Source organism: Etheostoma spectabile, chromosome 12, assembly GCF_008692095.1.
Source record: "Etheostoma spectabile isolate EspeVRDwgs_2016 chromosome 12, UIUC_Espe_1.0, whole genome shotgun sequence".
In the NCBI taxonomy this organism is placed as follows: domain Eukaryota; kingdom Metazoa; phylum Chordata; class Actinopteri; order Perciformes; family Percidae; genus Etheostoma; species Etheostoma spectabile.
This window is the reverse complement of record NC_045744.1, coordinates 24508530-24528560: the sequence shown is the minus strand read 5'-3', so window position 1 is coordinate 24528560 and position 20031 is coordinate 24508530. Positions and strand designations below refer to the sequence as shown.

At 44.0% G+C, this 20031-nt stretch overlaps 1 protein-coding gene across 1 annotated transcript in view; it reads left to right on the top strand.

Moving 5' to 3' along the window:
- Positions 1-20031, top strand: part of kcnq3 (potassium voltage-gated channel, KQT-like subfamily, member 3) — a 104771-nt gene that overhangs the window by 70675 nt on the left and 14065 nt on the right. Inside the window, 6 exon segments of the mRNA XM_032532271.1 lie at positions 737-909; positions 2505-2678; positions 5190-5300; positions 6376-6471; positions 9445-9539; positions 11120-11146. Coding sequence (XP_032388162.1) covers positions 737-909; positions 2505-2678; positions 5190-5300; positions 6376-6471; positions 9445-9539; positions 11120-11146 — 676 coding nt within the window.

Genomic DNA, 20031 nt, shown 5'->3' with positions numbered 1-20031 from the left:
ATTTACTCAGTACTGTTATAACTAACTTCCTGTTCATTGAATCTCTGAAGAAGGAGGCTTGGGTCCAATGGAAGATTAACACAAAGATTTATTAAAAAAAATGATGAGACAAAGCACAAAGAATTACGCTGCCGCGGGCCAGAAATAGTTGCTTTACATCGATTTTGCCCCAAAATCTCGTCTTCCTTCCCGCCTATATTCCTTCTACTCCAGGGGCGGTTACTTTTCACCCTTGTGAGTAAAAACCCCTCCTCATTGGCTCTTTATTGCCATGGTCACATATCTATGATATCTAACTGCAGCGGCATACATCTTAATACATTAAAACATGTGTAATTACTCAGTGATGAAACATTTAAACTTTATTTAATTCTACAGTACCATTCTTAAGTCCAAATGTTGAGGTTTTTGTACTTTACTTGAGTTTCCTTTTCGTGCCACTTTCTCTCCATTTCAGATATTCTGTTATGAAAACGAAAGGAGAAAAAGTGGCGTGACGACACTAAGCAGCACCGGATGAAAATATCCATTAACCTGCTTCCAGTGTGTTCAAACTAAATCTTATTAACGGCTTTTTCACAACGTCTTCTAGGTTCAATCAGCTCTTACACGGAGCTAATCCACAGCTCTCACAACCCCCATTCATCGCTCCACAATGAAGCCTTAATAACTTTGTGGGGTCAGACTCATTATCGGTGCGATGAAGCCTCACGCACAGCGTCCTCTTCTGTCTCAGACATCTTCGTGCTGATTGCCTCGGTGCCGGTGGTGGCGGTGCGTAACCAGGGCAACGTGTTGGCCACGTCCCTGCGCAGCCTGCGCTTCCTGCAGATCCTGCGGATGCTGCGCATGGACCGGAGGGGGGGGACCTGGAAACTGCTGGGGTCGGCCATCTACGCTCACAGTAAGGTAGGAACAGACGCGACTCTGTTTGACGCCAGTAGCCCTGTTTTCTGTCTAATTGTCAAATTTAAAGCAAACTTTTAAAAAGTTGCAATTAAGAAACCAAAAATAAAACGTGAGTTAGAAGTGGATCCATCAACTGGTTTAGAGCGAGTAAAGTAGACTACGCAAAGTATAGTTTTGTTGACGTTGGATATGCCACCATAGAACTACTAGAACTGTTGGGTCATTGGTAAATTATAGAGCGGTCTAGACCTGCTCTATCTGTAAATTATAGAGCGGTCTAGACCTGCTCTATCTGTAAATTATAGAGCGGTCTAGACCTGCTCTATCTGTAAATTATAGAGCGGTCTAGACCTGCTCTATCTGTAAATTATAGAGGGGTCTAGACCTGTTCTATCTGTAAATTATAGAGTGGTCTAGACCTGCTCTATCTGTAAATTATAGAGCGGTCTAGACCTGCTCCATCTGTAAATTATAGAAGGGTCTAGACCTGCTCTATCTGTAAATTATAGAGCGGTCTAGACCTGCTCTACCTGTAAATTATAGAGCGGTCTAGACCTGCTCTATCTGTAAATTATAGAGCGGTCTAGACCTGCTCTATCTGTAAATTATAGAGCGGTCTAGACCTGCTCCATCTGTAAATTATAGAGTGGTCTAGACCTGTTCTATCTGTAAATTATAGAGGGGTCTAGACCTGCTCTATCTGTAAATTATAGAGTGGTCTAGACCTGTTCTATCTGTAAATTATAGAGAGGTCTAGACCTGCTCTATCTGTAAGTTATAGAGTGGTCTAGACCTGCTCTATCTCTAAATTATAGAGTGGTCTAGACCTGCTCTATCTGTAAATTATAGAGCGGTCTAGACCTGCTCTATCTGTAAATTATAGAGCGGTCTAGACCTGCTCTATCTGTAAATTATAGAGCGGTCTAGACCTGCTCTATCTGTAAATTATAGAGCGGTCTAGACCTGCTCTACCTGTAAATTATAGAGCGGTCTAGACCTGCTCTATCTGTAAATTATAGAGCGGTCTAGACCTGCTCTATCTGTAAATTATAGAGCGGTCTAGACCTGCTCCATCTGTAAATTATAGAGTGGTCTAGACCTGCTCTATCTGTAAATTATAGAGTGATATAAGACTGATATACCACAAATAATGGAGAAATTGCAAAATTAAGAATTAAAAAACAGAGTCCTACATTAAGTCAGTGCTAAAAAGCTTCTACGTTCGTAGTAAGGTAGGAAAGGACCCAACTGTTTAATAAGACTTTCTAACTTTTCTATCTAGCAGTTTTCTCTTGGTTTACAGAAGACTTACTGTAGGTATACGTATTGGGTTAGGGGTCCTCCCTTTAAGGTTTTTACGTGTCTTTTAAAGAAACTATGCAATTTGACATCATTTTGGACCATTATTATTACCATCCGTGTCTTAAAAGTTGGAAAAACTAGAGCAGATGATAAAATAAACCACACTCTAAAAGACAAAATTTGTTACAGATGTCCACAGGGGACCGCCTACAATCATTAGATCTGAAGACAAGTTATTAAGAAATGTATTGATGATTAGTTGTTTGATGTGTAAACTGCGTTTGTTTGTGTAGGAGCTGATCACAGCCTGGTACATCGGCTTCCTGTCTCTCATACTGGCGTCCTTCCTGGTCTACCTGGTGGAGAAGGACGACGTCTCCATGGACGTGTCCAACCACGACAACCCCACCGCTCAGCCCAAAGCGCAGGACTTCGACACTTACGCCGACGCGCTGTGGTGGGGGCTGGTACGTAGATTACATCCTGGTTCTGTACAACGCTACCTTTTAATCCAGTTTTCAGAAGGACACAGGCAAAAAACTCTTATGTCAAAGACTGGAGAACTTGATATTTTGTCAAAGAATCCAATGAAAGACAAAGAAATAAAAACTGATAATGAACCGGTAGCTTGTTGTGGATTCGTCCAGTTTTGGCAGAGCTTCATGCTCTGAGGGTCTCTGCAGTGTTTCCATCCTCATTAAGGAGACCGCCCTTCAACCTGGGGGGCCACAGTTCAAGTTCTATGACAGCAAGCATTTGCCCAGCTCAAATGTCCTTGAGCAAGACACTCAATCATCCACAGCTGCATGTTCCTGATGATGTATTGACCCTTTGAGCTACCGCGATGCCTTTTAGCGGGTCGACCCGGAGTCCACAGAGCGGAGCAGGGCTCAGAGCCGAGTTTCCCAACAGAACTACTGTTAATGTCTGCAGTGAAGGACACTGAGACTCCTCCGATGCCATTACTCTGTGTTACTGCTGTTACAAATGTCTCCCGTCGCACTCCATAGTCGACAAATCCCTCGAGACCTTGTCAACTCAGACCCGGCCCCCATGAAGTCTACCAGGCTTTGGCCAAACGCCAATGACTTCTCAGAAATGAAGTCGAAAATTAAAGTTCAAGTGTGATGTTGTTCCTTAATATATTGGAAGTAGGCCTGCATGATAAATCGTTATAAATTCACGATTTCGATTCACCCCTGTTCAAGATTTAATTTTTAAATAACTATTTTTTTCTAGTTTCTTCCATGAGATTTAAACATTGACTGTATAAAATAGGTTTTAAAGCTCTCCCTTCTCTTCATTGAAGCCTCTATGTTTACAGGCTTGTGGTGATGAGCAATGTGCTATACAGTGGTGTGCATAAGTTTATGAACCCATGCTAAAGTTGACTAAAAAGAGGAATACCAAATTATCTTTTTAGAAATTCATTTTAATGCCTTCATTAGAAAATTAGGAAAAATCCAACGTTTAAGGACACCTATTGTCTTTTTGGATGAATAATGTATTGTGAATAAATAAATGTACTTAAAATACAGGGGCATAAGTATACACCCCCCTAGGTTAAAATACAGGGGCATAAGTATACACCCCCCTATGTTAAAATACAGGGGCATAAGTATACACCCCCCTATGTTAAAATACAGGGGCATAAGGATACACCCCCCTATGTTAAAATACAGGGGCATAAGTATACACCCCTCTATGTTAAAATACAGGGGCATAAGTATACACCCCCTATGTTAAAATACAGGGGGCATAAGTATACACCCCCCTATGTTAAAATACAGGGGCATAAGTATACACCCCCCTATGTTAAAATACAGGGGCATAAGTTTACACCCCCCTAGGTTAAAATACAGGGGCATAAGTATACACCCCCCTATGTTAAAATACAGGGGCATAAGGATACACCCCCCTATGTTAAAATACAGGGCATAAGGATACACCCCCCTATGTTAAAATACAGGGGCATAAGTATACACCCCCTATGTTAAAATACAGGGGCATAAGTATACACCCCCCTATGTTAAAATACAGGGGGCATAAGTATACACCCCCTATGTTAAAATACAGGGGGCATAAGGATACACCCCCCTATGTTAAAATACAGGGGGCATAAGTATACACCCCCCTATGTTAAAATACAGGGGCATAAGTATACACCCCCCTATGTTAAAATACAGGGGCATAAGGATACACCCCCCTATGTTAAAATACAGGGGCATAAGTATACACCCCCTATGTTAAAATACAGGGGCATAAGTATACACCCCCCTATGTTAAAATACAGGGGCATAAGTATACACCCCCCTATGTTAAAATACAGGGGCATAAGTATACACCCCCCTATGTTAAATAGCCCCCCCAAAAAATCATCACATACCCTTCACCATACCTAGAGATCTGCATGGGGAACTTTCTATAAGATCATCTCTCAGTGCAAATCAAACCAGCTATTAAGCTAACTGAAATAAAACCATGCCGATCTCTATGTATGATGAAGGGCATGCGATGATGTGTGTGGCTATTTTAGTGTTTCACAACCTCCATAAAATGACTCTAGTCACTATCAATTTGACCCTTTCAGTTCAGTAACATTTGGAAAGTCTAGAAGATCAATTAAATCCCCATTCAAGGTTACGGGGCGTAGCCTGCTTTAGCACAGTGTGCAAGAAGTGACGACCATTTGGGTATTTTTGGCTCCAAGATGGCTTCCTGTACCACTGAGCAACTCTGTGTCCAGTTCTTGTTATAAAGGGGTGGGGGGGGGCTCTCCCAGTAAGAGCGTTTGCCCCATGTTGGCTGAGTCCTGCAGGGGCCCGGGTTTGAATCCGACCTGTCACCCTTTGCTGCGTGTTAACCCCCCATCTCTCGCCGGCTTTCATGTCCATCCACTATCACTACAATTAGGGGAAAAGCCCCAAAAAAGAATCTTAAAAATGAAAATGTTGAATCTTCTTTTGTGTCTTTTGCAGATCACGCTGACCACCATCGGTTACGGGGACAAAACCCCAAAGACCTGGGCTGGGAGACTGTTAGCCGGCACTTTTGCTCTGATCGGAGTGTCCTTCTTTGCTTTGCCTGCAGTGGGTACACTCTCCTGTATTGTATATGTATATTTTAATTGAATTCTGAATACATTTAACTCACGCCGCTGATGATGGTTAACTGCAGCAATGTATCCTCCTACAACAGTTCTTATTCTATCGTGTGTTAGCCTACGACCGGCGTGCTCTTCAAGCCCCTGCAGGGGAGAACTGGTTCAGGCAACAAAACTACGTGGTTAGGTTCAGGAAAAGTCTGTGGTTTGGGTTCAAAGAAGTGTATTTATTACGTAAGGACCAGACTCTGGGATGTTATTTATCTCCCAGGTCTTTCCATTAAGAGCAAGTCTAGACCAGACTCTGGGATATTATTTATCTCCCAGGTCTTTCCATAAAGAGCAGGTTTAGACCAGGACTCTGGGATGTTATTTATCTCCCAGGTCTTTCCATAAAGAGCAGGTCTAGACCGGACTCTGGGATGTTATTTATCTCCCAGGTCTTTCCATAAAGAGCAGGTCTAGACCGGACTCTGGGATGTTATTTATCTCCCGGGTCTTTCCATAAAGAGCAGGTCTAGACCGGACTCTGGGATGTTATTTATCTCCCAGGTCTTTCCATAAAGAGCAGGTCTAGACCGGACTCTGGGATGTTATTTATCTCCCAGGTCTTTCCATTAAGAGCAAGTCTAGACCGGACTCTGGGATGTTATTTATCTCCCAGGTCTTTCCATAAAGAGCAGGTCTAGACCGGACTCTGGGATGTTATTTATCTCCCAGGTCTTTCCATAAAGAGCAGGTCTAGACCGGACTCTGGGATGTTATTTATCTCCCAGATCTTTCCATAAAGAGCAGGTCTAGACCGGACTCTGGGATGTTATTTATCTCCCAGGTCTTTCCATAAAGAGCAGGTCTAGACCGGACTCTGGGATGTTATTTATCTCCCAGGTCTTTCCATAAAGAGCAGGTCTAGACCGGACATGCATTAATGGAAACTTGTTGGAAAGCGCTTTATAAATAAAGTTATTTTCATTATTATGATCTCTTGTGGTGCTACATGCACAGCACACGGTCAGCTCCCCATGAGGCCGTGTTGTTGACGGGGTGTTTTGTGGCTGCAGGGGATTCTGGGCTCAGGCTTGGCTCTCAAGGTCCAGGAGCAGCACCGACAGAAGCACTTTGAGAAGCGCCGCCATCCGGCCGCCGGGCTCATCCAGGTGAGACGCCACGGCATCAGATCACCGACCTTTATAATTAAATTTAACTTAAACTGTTTATCGATCCCCAGTGGGGAAATTACAATTCACAATAATCACTACACACAGGCCTGAAATACACACACATGCTCAGGACCTGGTCATGCACTAATGGAGGGATGTCAGAGTGGGGGGGGGCTGCCAGTACTGGACCGGCACCCTGAGCAGTTGGGGGGGTTTGGCGCCTTGCTCAAGAACACCTGGCAGTGCCCAGGATGTGAAGTGGCATCTCACCAGCTACCAGTCCACCACCATACTTTGGTTCTTAAAGGGACTTGAACCAGCAACCCTTCGGTTCCTGACCCAGCTCCCTGCGGAACCCCTCGAGAACAGACCGGACAAATAACGATAATAATAAATAATATTATTACTATTTATTAATAATAATAAATAACCAGAACAGCTCAAGCGTTCATTCATGCTGCAGCAGAAAGCTGAGGTTTGTCTTTTGCATCAACACGTTGGACACTATGTCATTGAACATGTTGGACGCATTGGCGTTGGACACATTGGGCACATTGCCAGTGGACACATTGCATTTGGGCACGTTGGACACATTGCTGTTGGACATTTACCGTTGGACACATTGTCGTTGGACACATTGTCATTGGACACGTTGAACACATTGTCATTGGACACGTTGGACACATTGTCGTTGGACACGTTGGACACATTGCCGTTGGATACATTGACGTTGGACACGTTGGACACATTGACGTTGGACACGTTGCCGTTGGACACGTCGTTGTTTGACACATTGTCGTTGGACACATTGTTGTTGGACACATTGTCGTTGGAAACATTGCCGTTGGACACATTGTCGTTGGACACGTTGGACGTATTGACGTTGGACGCATTGTCGTTGGACACGTTGGACACATTGTCGTTGGATGCATTGCCGTTGGAGACGTTGCCGTTGGACACATTGTCATTGGACACGTTGGACGTATTGACTTTGGACGCATTGTCGTTGGACACATTGTCGTTGGATGCATTGCCGTTGGAGACGTTGTCGTTGAACGCATTGTCGATGGACACATTGTCTTTGGACACGTTGGACACACTGTCGTTGGACACGGTGGACGCTCGTGATGACATCATCACGTTACAGGACCTACGGTGCCAACAACGTGACACCATTACTATTTCAGAGGAAACTATCAAACACCTTTAAAAAATTTGCATATCTCAAAAACTAACACAAAAAAAAATATTTTGGTTGTGTTTCTACATTTAGAAATCTTCTGGATCCATGTGTTGTGAGTTTGTTTATTTTTATAAATACCGACACGAATCAAATAGATTAAAATTACGACAAAAATGAACACTTTTGTTGATACTTTTTATCAAAGTTTTTAACTTTTTCTTACGTTTTTGTCCCTTTTTTCAATGTTTATCACTTTTTTTGACGTTTTCTACAGTACGTAACACTAACTTATTAACTTTAGTTTCACAGTTATTTCTGGAATTTATGGTCAATAAACCTCATTTATAGGAAATTATACCTAATGTTTGAGTTAGAAAAGCAGAAATTAGGAATTATTGTGACTAAAATTAAAGGAATGGATGTTGATGATAATCACAGACTGGAATATGTCAACTTTTACTCAACACTATTTCAACAACACTTCCATTTGTTTTACAATGCTATAAAATAGAATAAGACCCAAAATTAATGAAAGTAGAGATTTGTACTTGGCAAAGAGCGTTGGGATCAATCATGTTATTTTGGGGAATTAAAAAGAACACTGATATAGGACAACATGAAGACAACATGAGGACAACATGAGGACAACATGAAGACAACATGAAGACAACATGAGGACAACATGAAGACAACATGAGAACAACATGAGGACAACATGAGGACAACATGAGGACAACATGAGGACAACATGAGGGCAACATGAGAACATGAGAACAACATGAGGACAACATGAGGACAACATGAAGATAACATGAAGACAACATGGGGACAACATGGGGACAACATGAGGACAACATGGGGACAACATGAGGACAACATGAGGGCAACATGAGGGCAACATGAGGACAACATGAGGGCAACATGAGAACATGAGAACAACATGAGGACAACATGAGGACAACATGAAGACAACATGAAGACAACATGAAGACAACATGGGGACAACATGAGGACAACATGAGGGCAACATGAGGGCAACATGAGAACATGAGGACAACATGAGGACAACATGAGGACAACATGAGGACAACATGAAGACAACATGAAGACAACATGAAGACAACATGAAGACAACATGAAGACAAAATGGGGACAACATGGGGACAACATGAGGACAACATGGGGACAACATGAGGACAACATGAGGGCAACATGAAGGCAACATGAAGACAACATGAGGACAACATGAGGGAAATACATATAAATATATATATATATAAAGCCATGTCCCCATTGTTGTATTTCTTCAATTCCAATACTTTTATTAATGATTACAGTTTGTTGACCGCTTAGCTTGTACTAATTTAAGGAATTCAAAGTATTTGAAGGAACTCCAAGAAATGACCGACTGGTGGACGAACCGTTTCAGTGGAGGTCAAGGGGTAAAAAGCAAAGTCAGCCCCCAGTGAAGTCTTTAAATGACTCATTCAGACTCAGGATACAGTGATCAGTGATTGCGATGAACTTTTCAACGTTCTTGTCACCTATTTTCCCAAAGTTGGGGTCATTTATGTCGCTTTTTGGTGGCGTTTAGTTCCTTTTCTGGACATTCTTGATGCCTTTCTCTCTTTCTTTTTGTCACTTTTCTCGACGGTTCGCCGCTTGAAATCATTTTTTTGCTTTTTCCAATGTATTGTTCTTTTCGATATGCTTGTCTAGTTTTTCAGTGTATTCAGTCATCGGTTGTAACTGTGAGACTTTTTGCGGTTCTGTCTCCCTATGTCCAGTCCGCCTGGCGATATTATTCCACCAATCCAATCAGGGAAGACCTCATAGCCACGTGGAGGTTTTATGAAACCATCATCTCTCTCCCCTGTTTCAGGTACGTAACACCACGTCACCATTGGGAGTTTCTGTTATTCTGGAGTCTCGTTTGCTTCCTCCTGTGTTGTGTCTTGTTTTACTTCCTGTCTGATTGTCTGCCCCGTCCCTGATTTGTGTCCCTTGTCTCCTTATGTTTTTAGTCTCTGTGCTTCCTTTATATCTTGTCGGATCATCGTTTTCTTCCGTCTTGTGTCATATTTTTACTTGCCTAGATAGAATAGAATAGAAAGCCTTTATAATCATTATACACCAGTACAGGTGCAACGAGATTGAAGCAAAACCTTTACAGTGTTTATAAAATATAAAGAATATAAAAAATATAAAGTGTAGGTAGTGCAGAGAAAGAAGAGGGGGGGGGGGTGCTGGTGCAACTGTATACTTATATAAAATAGCTTTGTGAACACATTGTGTGAAAGTAGATAAGTATTAACAAAGTACTAAATATTGCACAGTAATGGAAGGAAATGGTTAACATATTAAATATTGCACTGTATGAAATTGCACAGATTCCAGTGTCCTTTGAGGTATTTTATAACAGTATTGCACAGTCGGAGGGAAGAAGAAAGTCTTGACAAAGCAAATTCGCAGTACCAAACATAGATTTTTATTTTGACACCTTGAGCATCACCACACGCCTGTAACCATAGAGACGTCAATGAAGAGAAGGGAGCACTTTAACACCTGCTCCATGCATCTATGTTTAAAACTCACGGAAGAAAGATGCAGAGTTTGTGATGCAGTCGGCTCGTAAAATTAAATGAGCCTCAAAGTCATTCTGGCCTCGACCAACTTCCACTTTGCTCGTTTGAAAGCCGTGATGTCTCTCTCTCATGGGGGGGGGGGGGGGGGGGGGGGAATTTTCTGGGTGGGCAAAGCAGTAAAAGGGGAGGTAATCTTGCCCCTTATGACCTCATAAGGAGCAAGATTCCAGCTCGGCCCATTTGAGCTTTCATTTTCTCAAAGGCAGAGCAGGATACCCAGGGCTGTAGTCAAGACCACCTTGGTCGAGTCCAAGACAAGGCCGAGTCCAAAAAAGGTTTGAGTCTGAGTCAAAACCGAGTCCAGGACAGAATAAAGGTCTTATTCATGACAGTATCAAGACGATCATTTTGGGTTTCCCTTTCCCTCCAATATTATCATCAACATGATAAAGACACCTGGACCCGGTCCAGACCAGAAGCCATGTTGGGCAAGACCAGCGGCCGAGACCAAGACAAGTCTGAGTCCAAATATTAGCGAGTCCGAGACCATAGAAAAAACGGTCTTGAGTCCGGACTCGAGTCCAAGACCGGACTCGAGTACTACAGCCCTGGGATACCCAGGGCTCGGTTTACATCTATCACCATTTCTAGCCACTGGGGGGCCAAAGTCAGACTGGGGAACTCATTGATGTTTAATAAAACGTCACAAAGGGACATTTTCATGCCATAAGAATAAAGTACTGAATGGATCACGGAGCTTTTTGAACCTGAGAGACATAAAAGGTCTCGTTCCCGCACATTGAAGAGTTGAAATGTGTCTCCTGACTTATAGAGACTGTCGAGTTCACTTGTTAACTTTGCTTCTCTTCATCCGTAGGAAGGAGCAGTTGGAGGCCATGGCGAGGTAGGTCACTGCTGTTTGATCACCGGGGGGGGGGGGGGGTTGGGGGGGCTGCACATCACACAGAGCTGCTGCCCAGAGTCGGTGTGATGCCGCTTCAATTAGCCAGGTAAAAGACTAATGAAGGTTTCTGTCAGACTCTGCAACACCTGATAATGTTCTAGTTTCTCTTCCTGTTTTCTCCCATCTACTCCTCACACTTTGGGCGTTTCTCAATATGTGTTCTTCTATGGACTTGTGTCCTTGTGTCCTTGTGAAACGTCATGTTTGGTGGCCAAAGCACTGACCCAATACACAAGTTAACATTTCGCCAAGAACAGTTAAAATCCCCGGATGTGATCTCGACACGCCCATTTTACCGAGGATACATCGGATGGTAACTTGTGTGAACTTGGCCGGGCCGGTATCCCAGCATTCAATTCGGGTGTAAAGCGCTTATGGTTTCCGGTACACATATTTTCACAATTTACGTCTATTATTAAATCAATAATTAATTTTTAAGATGTTTTAAGGCGAGAAATCAGCGATGTGGATTTTGAATATAGGCAGTTCAACGAAAATTGATGGTGAATTAAAAAAGCCTTCGGAGTTGGAAAGCTCCGCAAACCCCGCAAACTCTCGCGAGCCGGTCAGTCAGTCAGCTCACAGACCCCTCTGGCCCCACGTCTAGACAGACCCCTCTGGCCCCACATTTAGACAGACCACTGCAGCAAAGCCAGGTCCACAATTGTAAGATATTTTAAACAATTTTTTCCGCTGTCATATATATATCTGTCCTCCTCATCCTGGCTCTCCTCCCTCTCGGGCTCCTCTTCTGCCTCTCGGTAACGTATACAGACGGCAGTGACTAACTTTACCCAGTCCATCTATAATTTTAATGCCTATTTTAACGTTTCTTTTCTGCTTTCAATTAAAATTGAATCCCGAACAATGTTACCACGATTTTTTCCCCGCCGTTGTGTCGGTATTTATATAGTTATTGGCCCGTGATACTTAATAGCACTTTAAATGAAAACCTGGAAGACTGAACAACAGAACAACAAGGCGGTGTGAAGGGTGACCGTCCTTGCTTTATTATGAATACACACATCAAAGCTGACTATAAAGTGGCAAGCGCCCTCTTTGCTGGGGGTGTTGCGCAATAACAGGAAGAACGCTTCGTCTCAAAACTGTCAACAGCGTTTTGTGTTCTTCTGAACTTGCGAGTTCAGTCTTCCAGGTACAGCCAGCAAGTACGGTCTCCCCAAGAACACAAGTCCGTTCTTTGCTTACTTGGTATTGAGAAACGCCCACTGTTTATCTTTATTATCTGTATTTATATTATTTTCTTTATTATTTACTATTGGTACTTACTTTTCAAAATTTAAGGTCACAGGTTAACATAATTTATACTATGCTACCGACTCTTGCTTCATTTCTCTAATTACACTTTCAATTTAATTTTAACGTCACTTACACAGCAATATTGTTTCTTGTTTAATGGCAACCGCACTTTAAAATCCCTTTATTTATTTGACGCCATGCTTCCTTACAGTCCACCATATCATCATTGTCTATTGTTGGCCTGCATTTCTTGTGTGTTTACTTGTTTGTGTGTTTTTGTTCTTTTGTTGTTATTGAAGAAAATGCTGCTGCTGTAATACGGAAATTTCCACATTGTGGGATGAATAAAGTATAATCTAATCTAGAACCCCGCCCCCCCCGCCCCAATCTGCTTTGAAAATAGCTTTGTATATTAATGTGTCTAATAAATCGGTGAATGGTGACATAAACCCCGGCTCCTCCCAGCGCTGCCTTCCACATGAGCTACTTTGACGACATTTAGGAGGAAAGGTTATTTTTTTTAATTTTTTTTTAGAAACCCATTAGTGAGTCCGTCAGTTATGTTTCAATTATGAATGACCGTTTTGATCGGGTGATTAGGGCCCGAGACGGGGTCTCTGGGTCTGAGTGTCTCCATCGCGCGGAGGGATATTAACACGTCTCTGCAGCACGTCCTGAATATTTCACTGATTTGACTTTGTCTTCATTAGCTGCTGAAATGTCGTAAGAGCTTCGCAGTCATCAATACACAGTTATTTCTGGTGACCACAGACATCTGTGGGACTATATACACCGGACGTCCGTAGAGTCTTAAAAAAAAACTTTAAAATTTAAAAAAAATCTAAATTTTAGGCCTTAAAAAAAGTCTTGAATTTGCAATAAGGAAGTAAAATAACAGGGCTTATCTTTTCCTACGTACATGTAACGCCTCTACTGGTCATCGAAATTTTGTTGTTTTTTTAAATCTGTGTTTTTTTAATACTTTTGTGTATGTAATCTGTGTCGCTTTTATTCAATTTTAATGATTTTATTTACTTTGCAATTACTTTTGTGACCCTGCATTTCAAGGTACTGTAATGTTGTAATACAGTAAAGGGGTCGTATTTTAATAACCACTTCCCACTGCCTCAAGAGAGCAATATGCCCAGAATGCACCTGAACACACCAGAATGCACCTGAACATACCTCCCTGTAAGACCAGCACGCCCAGAATGCACCTGAACATACCTCCCTGTAAGACCAGCACGCCCAGAATGCACCTGAACACACCTCCCTGTAAGACCAGCACGACCAGAATGCACCTGAACACACCTCCCTGTAAGACCAGCACGCCCAGAATGCACCTGAACACACCTCCCTGTAAGACCAGCACGCCCAGAATGCACCTGAACACACCTCCCTGTAAGACCAGCACGCCCAGAATGCACCTGAACACACCTCCCTGTAAGACCAGCACGACCAGAATGCACCTGAACACACCTCCCTGTAAGACCAGCACGCCCAGAATGCACCTGAACACACCTCCCTGTAAGACCAGCACGCCCAGAATGCACCTGAACACACCTCCCTGTAAGACCAGCACGCCCAGAATGCACCTGAACATACCTCCCTGTAAGACCAGCACGCCCAGAATGCACCTGACACACCCTCCCTGTAAGACCAGCACGCCCAGAATGCACCTGAACACACCTCCCTGTAAGACCAGCACGCCCAGAATGCACCTGAACACACCTCCCTGTAAGACCAGCACGCCCAGAATGCACCTGAACACACCTCCCTGTAAGACCAGCACGCCCAGAATGCACCTGAACACACCTCCCTGTAAGACCAGCACGCCCAGAATGCACCTGAACACACCTCCCTGTAAGACCAGCACGCCCAGAATGCACCTGAACACACCTCCCTGTAAGACCAGCACGCCCAGAATGCACCTGAACACACCTCCCTGTAAGACCAAGCACGCCCAGAATGCACCTGAACACACCTCCCTGTAAGACCGGCACGACCAGAATGCACCTGAACACACCTCCCTGTAAGACCAGCACGCCCAGAATGCACCTGAACACACCTCCCTGTAAGACCAGCACGCCCAGAAGGCACCTGAACACACCTCCCTGTAAGACCAGCACACCCAGAATGCACCTGAACACACCTCCCTGTAAGACCAGCACACCCAGAATGCACCTGAACACACCTCCCTGTAAGACCAGCACGCCCGTGGGTGCACAGATGGGAGCTGGTGGATTTCCTCATTTCAGCCGGATGTCCCTCATTTGAGCCGGATGTCCCTCATTTGAGCCGGATGTCCCTCATTTGAGCCGGATGTCCCTCATTTGAGCCGGATGTCCCTCATTTCAGCCAGATGTCCCTCATTTCAGCCAGATGTCCCTCATTTCAGCCAGATGTCCCTCATTTCAGCCAGATGTCCCTCATTTCAGCCAGATGTGTTATGGTACACAGGAAGGATTCAGGAGCGGACATCGGAGTAGGGAGATCAGGCAGGATTTAACGATAAAACAGGAAGAGCCAACGGGTTGAAGAAATCCAGGCTTGACGGAGCTCAGGTGATGGTGTGTCGAGGAGCGGTCAGGGAAGACAGGCAGGCAGACAGGCAGGTAGGCAGGTAGGCAGGTAGGCAGGTAGGCAGGTAGGCAGGCAGGCAGTCAGGTAGGCAATGCGTGGCATAGGGATGATACTATGGCAGAATGTGAACGGATCGTTAGCAACACCACAAAAAGTACTTGACAAACTATGAAAAGGCCGGAGCATAATACCAGGTGTGGTAAACTGGCGAACTGGCAATGAGTGAGAGTTGATCCAGGGTTTATAACAGCCAGGGTGATGAGTGATGAATGACAGGTGTGATGCAGGTGGTGATGAGACACAGGTGTGACGAACAGCAGGTGGTGATGATGATCCAGGGGAAGACACACCCACACAACACACAGGGAAGACAGAGAACAGCAGGGAGGGGAAAAACAAGGGCTGAACAAACCCTAACAGTATGTCCCTCATTTCAGCCAGATGTCCCTTATTTTTGCGGGATGTCCCTCATTTGAGCTGGATGTCCCTCACTTCACCCAGATGTCCTTCATTTCAGCCGGATGGTTAACTCAATAAAAGTCCTCCTGACCAGTCTGTCCCCCTCACTTCACTATACTCCAGACGTATTTCACGTAGTAAGCAATTGTTTTTTTTCCAGAGGAACTTTAAACCCAGCCTCTCTCTGTCCCCCCCCCCCCTGTGTCGGGCTGTTGGACATGGACTCATTACATCGGAGCGGTTCTGCACCGACGCCTCTTGGCCTCGGCCGAGCCGCCATGTTTAACAAGATGGATCAAGTTACAGCTGCTAAAAGCAACAACAGGAGCCCTGATACAGGCTCATAGAGGGGGGGGGGGGGGCGATGGGGGGTCGGGGGTGGGGGGGGCAGTTCACTCAGACACTTAGGCAGTAGTGTTTGTGTTGTAGGTGAAATTAAAGGGCTAGTTCACCCAAATAGCCTAAAAAAAGATCTCAATGAGGGACTGAATTTAACTTTTTTAGGCCCAGCATCTATCTATCTATAGATCTATCTATCTATCCATCTATCTATCCATCCATCTATCTTTCTATCCATCTATCTATCTATCTATCTATCTATCTATCTATCTATCTATATATCTATCTATCTATCTATCCATCTATCCATCTTTCTATCCATCTATCCATCTATCCATCTATCCATCTATCCACATCTATCCATATCCATCTATCTATCTATCTATCTATCTATCTCTATAACTGCTGGCTGTAAAGCATCTTGTTCAACAGTTTGGACACGTCATGAAGAGGACATTTAAGATGGAGGGAATGGAAGAAGCAAAGACACAAAAAGGCAGATAGATGAAGACGTAGAGGTGGGGGGGGGAACAAAGGAAAGGTCAATACGTAGAAACACTGGAGGATGGAGAGAGGGAGAAACAGAACATAACTGACAGGTAGAGAGAGAGAGAGTTTAACGGGCTTGTAGGATCAGCGGAGGGGAAATGAGTCTGACATTATCTTGTTGCTCTGAGCGAAGAGGTGGCCGACAGCCAGAAACTACAGCACAGCTGCCAGGTGTGTGTGTGTGTGTGTGTGTGTGTGTGTGTGTGTGTGTGTGTGTGTGTGCGTGCGCATGTGTGTGTGTGTGTGTGTGTGTGTGTGTGGTGTGTGTGTGTGCACTGAGCGATGTTACATTAGACCTTTTATCTGTTGTATTGTGTAGTCTATTCAACACACAGAGAAAATTACAACCCATCTAAGAGTCAGTTGTGTGTGTGCGAGTGTGTGTGTGTGCGTGTGTGTGTGCATGTGTGTGTGTGTGCATGTGCACTGGGTGATGTTACATTAGACCTTTTATCTGTAGTATTGTGTAGTCTAATCAACACAGCACTGACAGAAAATTATAACCCATCTAAGATTCAATTTAGTGTGTGTGTGTGTGTGTGTGTGTGTGTGTGTGTGTGTGTGTGTGTGTGTGTGTGTGTGTGTGTGTGTTGAGTGAGGACAGCGTTTTGCAAGAATAGGTCAGTTATGTCGGCCCGATCTTCCTCCACGAGTTAGTTTACGATCTTTTTTGAAGAACATGCCACAAAAATAGGAACACATCATCTGCTGTAATGCAACCCATAATAATCTGAATTAAGATCCTAATGTCTGGTTTTTTATGTTTCTAACTTTTTCTTACGTTTTTGTCCCTTTTTTCAACACTTGTGACACATTTTTTTCAGTGTTTGTCACTTTTTTTGATGTTTAACACTACGCAACACTAACTTATTAACTTTAGTTTTACAGTTATTTTTGTAATTTATGGTCACTAAACCTCATTTATAGGAAATTATCCCTAATGTTTGAGTTAGAAAAGCAGAAATTAGGAATTATTGAGACTAAAATTAAAGGAATGGATGTTGATGATAATCACAGACTGGAATATGTCAACTTTTACTCAATACTATTTCAACAACACTTCCATTAGTTTTACAATGCTATAAAATATAATAAGACCCAAAATTAATGAAAGTAGAGATTTGTACTTGGCAAAGAGCGTTGGAATCAATCATGTTATTTTGGGGAATTAAAAAGAACATTGATATAGGACAACATGAGGACAACATGGGGACAACATGAGGACAACATGAGGACAACATGAGGACAACATGAGGGCAACATGAAGACAACATGAAGACAACATGAGGACAACATGAGGACAACATGAGGACAACATGAAGACAACATGAGGACAACATGAGGGCAACATGAAGACAACATGAGGACAACATGAGGACAACATGAAGACAACATGAGGACAACATGAGGACAACATGCGGACAACATGGGGGCAAGATGAAGACAACATGAAGACAACATGAGGACAACATGCGGACAACATGGGGGCAACATGAAGACAACATGAGGACAACATGAGGGCAACAGGAAGAAAACATGGGGACAACATGGGGGCAACATGAAGACAACATGGGGACAACATGGGGACAACATGAGGACAACATGAAGACAACCTGGGGTCAACATGGGGACAACATGAGGACAACATGAGGGCAACAGGAATACAACATGGGGACAACATGGTGGCAACATGAAGACAACATGAGGACAACATGAGGGCAACAGGAAGACAACATGGGGGCAACACGAGGACAACATGGGGACAACATGAGGGCAACATGAAGACAACATGGGGGCAACATGAGGACAACATGAGGGCAACATGAAGACAACATGAGGGCAACATGAAGACAACATGGGGGCAACATGAAGACAACATGAGGGCAACATGAGGGCAACATGAAGACAACATGAGGGCAACATGAAGACAACATGGGGGCAACATGAAGACAACATGAGGGCAACATGAAGACAACATGGGGGCAACATGAGGATGACATGAGAAATCTGTAGGGAGCTCTATCTGTAGGGGGGGTCTATAGAGAAACCTGTAGGGGGGCTCTATCTGTAGGGGGGGGTCTATAGAGAAACCTGTAGGGGGGGTCTATAGAGAAACCTGTAGGGGGGGGGTCTATAGAGAAACCTGTAGGGGGGGGGTCTATAGAGAAACCTGTAGGGGGGGGGGGGTTCTATAGAGAAACCTGTAGGGGGGGTTTATAGAGAAACCTGTAGGGGGGGGGGGGGGTCTATAGAGAAACCTGTAGGGGGGGTTTATAGAGAAACCTGCCAGAAAAAAGCAAAGAAATGGACAAAATTGCATAGCGCCCCTTTAAGAGTTGTCCATTTATGTAGGAGTCAAGATTAAGACTACGGCCTTTTCTAACGTCGTTTTCTAATCTCTATTAATACTAATAACATTTACTTTACTTACAACTTACAACTAAAAAACATGATGACTAAACAGTCAGACGATCAGTCAGACAAACTGTTTTTGGAAGAGGAACTCCCTTTCAGCTCCAAATTCACTTGTGTAGATCATCTGTAGAAGCTCATATCTGATTGTCTCATGTTGCCAAATCGTAGCATTTCACCTGGTGAGAAGATTTCTTTTTCCTCATAACAGCTTGAAACGATCATAAACCACTCTGAAAAGTTCAAATAAAATTGGTTAACCCTTTAATGTTGCAACGCTGCAGGTTTGTTTGGCCGTAGTAAACCAATATGTGTCTTGGGACGGCAGAGCTGTGGGAGATAAGGAGCATTATTTTCCTCATTTACAGAGATCCACGGGATAATCACGTGCAATTTTCGGCTCTTTATGCGCCGGAGAAGCAGTTAGAAAGAGGTTCCCTCGTCCTTTTAAAGCTTCCCATTCTGCAGCCTCTCAGCGCCGTAATCTGCCGTCCCCATTCTGCACCGAGGCCACATAGAGGCTCATATTGTGTGTCTGCTGTGGGAGCTGAGTCGCAGAGAGCGCTCCACGTTTCAGAGGCCCTGTTCGGGCTGGCGGCGGCTCCGGTTACCCCGCCTCCCTCTGCCTCTTGCAAGGCACACAGGAGTCTTATTTTACCCCGGGAGCTCTTTGTCTTTGTGCTGCCGAATATTGTCGGCCATTGGACAATGAAGGAGAGCGATCCTCTCGCGGCTCTGTGAGGCTTCCTCCTGCCAGGAGAGCGGCGTTGTTCTGGCGAGGCAGCGGACCGTGAAGTCAGATCCAAGGAGAGGTTGTCGCTGAGACTAGACCGGCGTCTCCTGTAGAAGATGCTGGTTCGGCCTCAGAATCCCCCTTTGAAATTTTTAGGAGGACGCACAACCCCCCTGGTGCGAATCTGCAGGTCAAAGGGCTTAAGTCGGGTAGAAAGAAAAGTTTTTCTGGGACGTCTACATGGTTTCAGCAGGATTTCTATTTTAATTATGGCGTCAAATCAAAAAAATACTTAATTTTAGGACACTTTCTAGATAGAGTAGGTTTAGAGCATACTTTTAAATTTAGAGAGACCCAACATTTTCCCATAAGGCTACGTTAACATTGCGGCGTTTTGGGTTTTAACGTCTTGGGACTCTATTTCAAGCCCTGAGATATTGAAATAGACTAGGTGTAGACCACGCTTTTCAATTAAGAGAGACCCAACAAT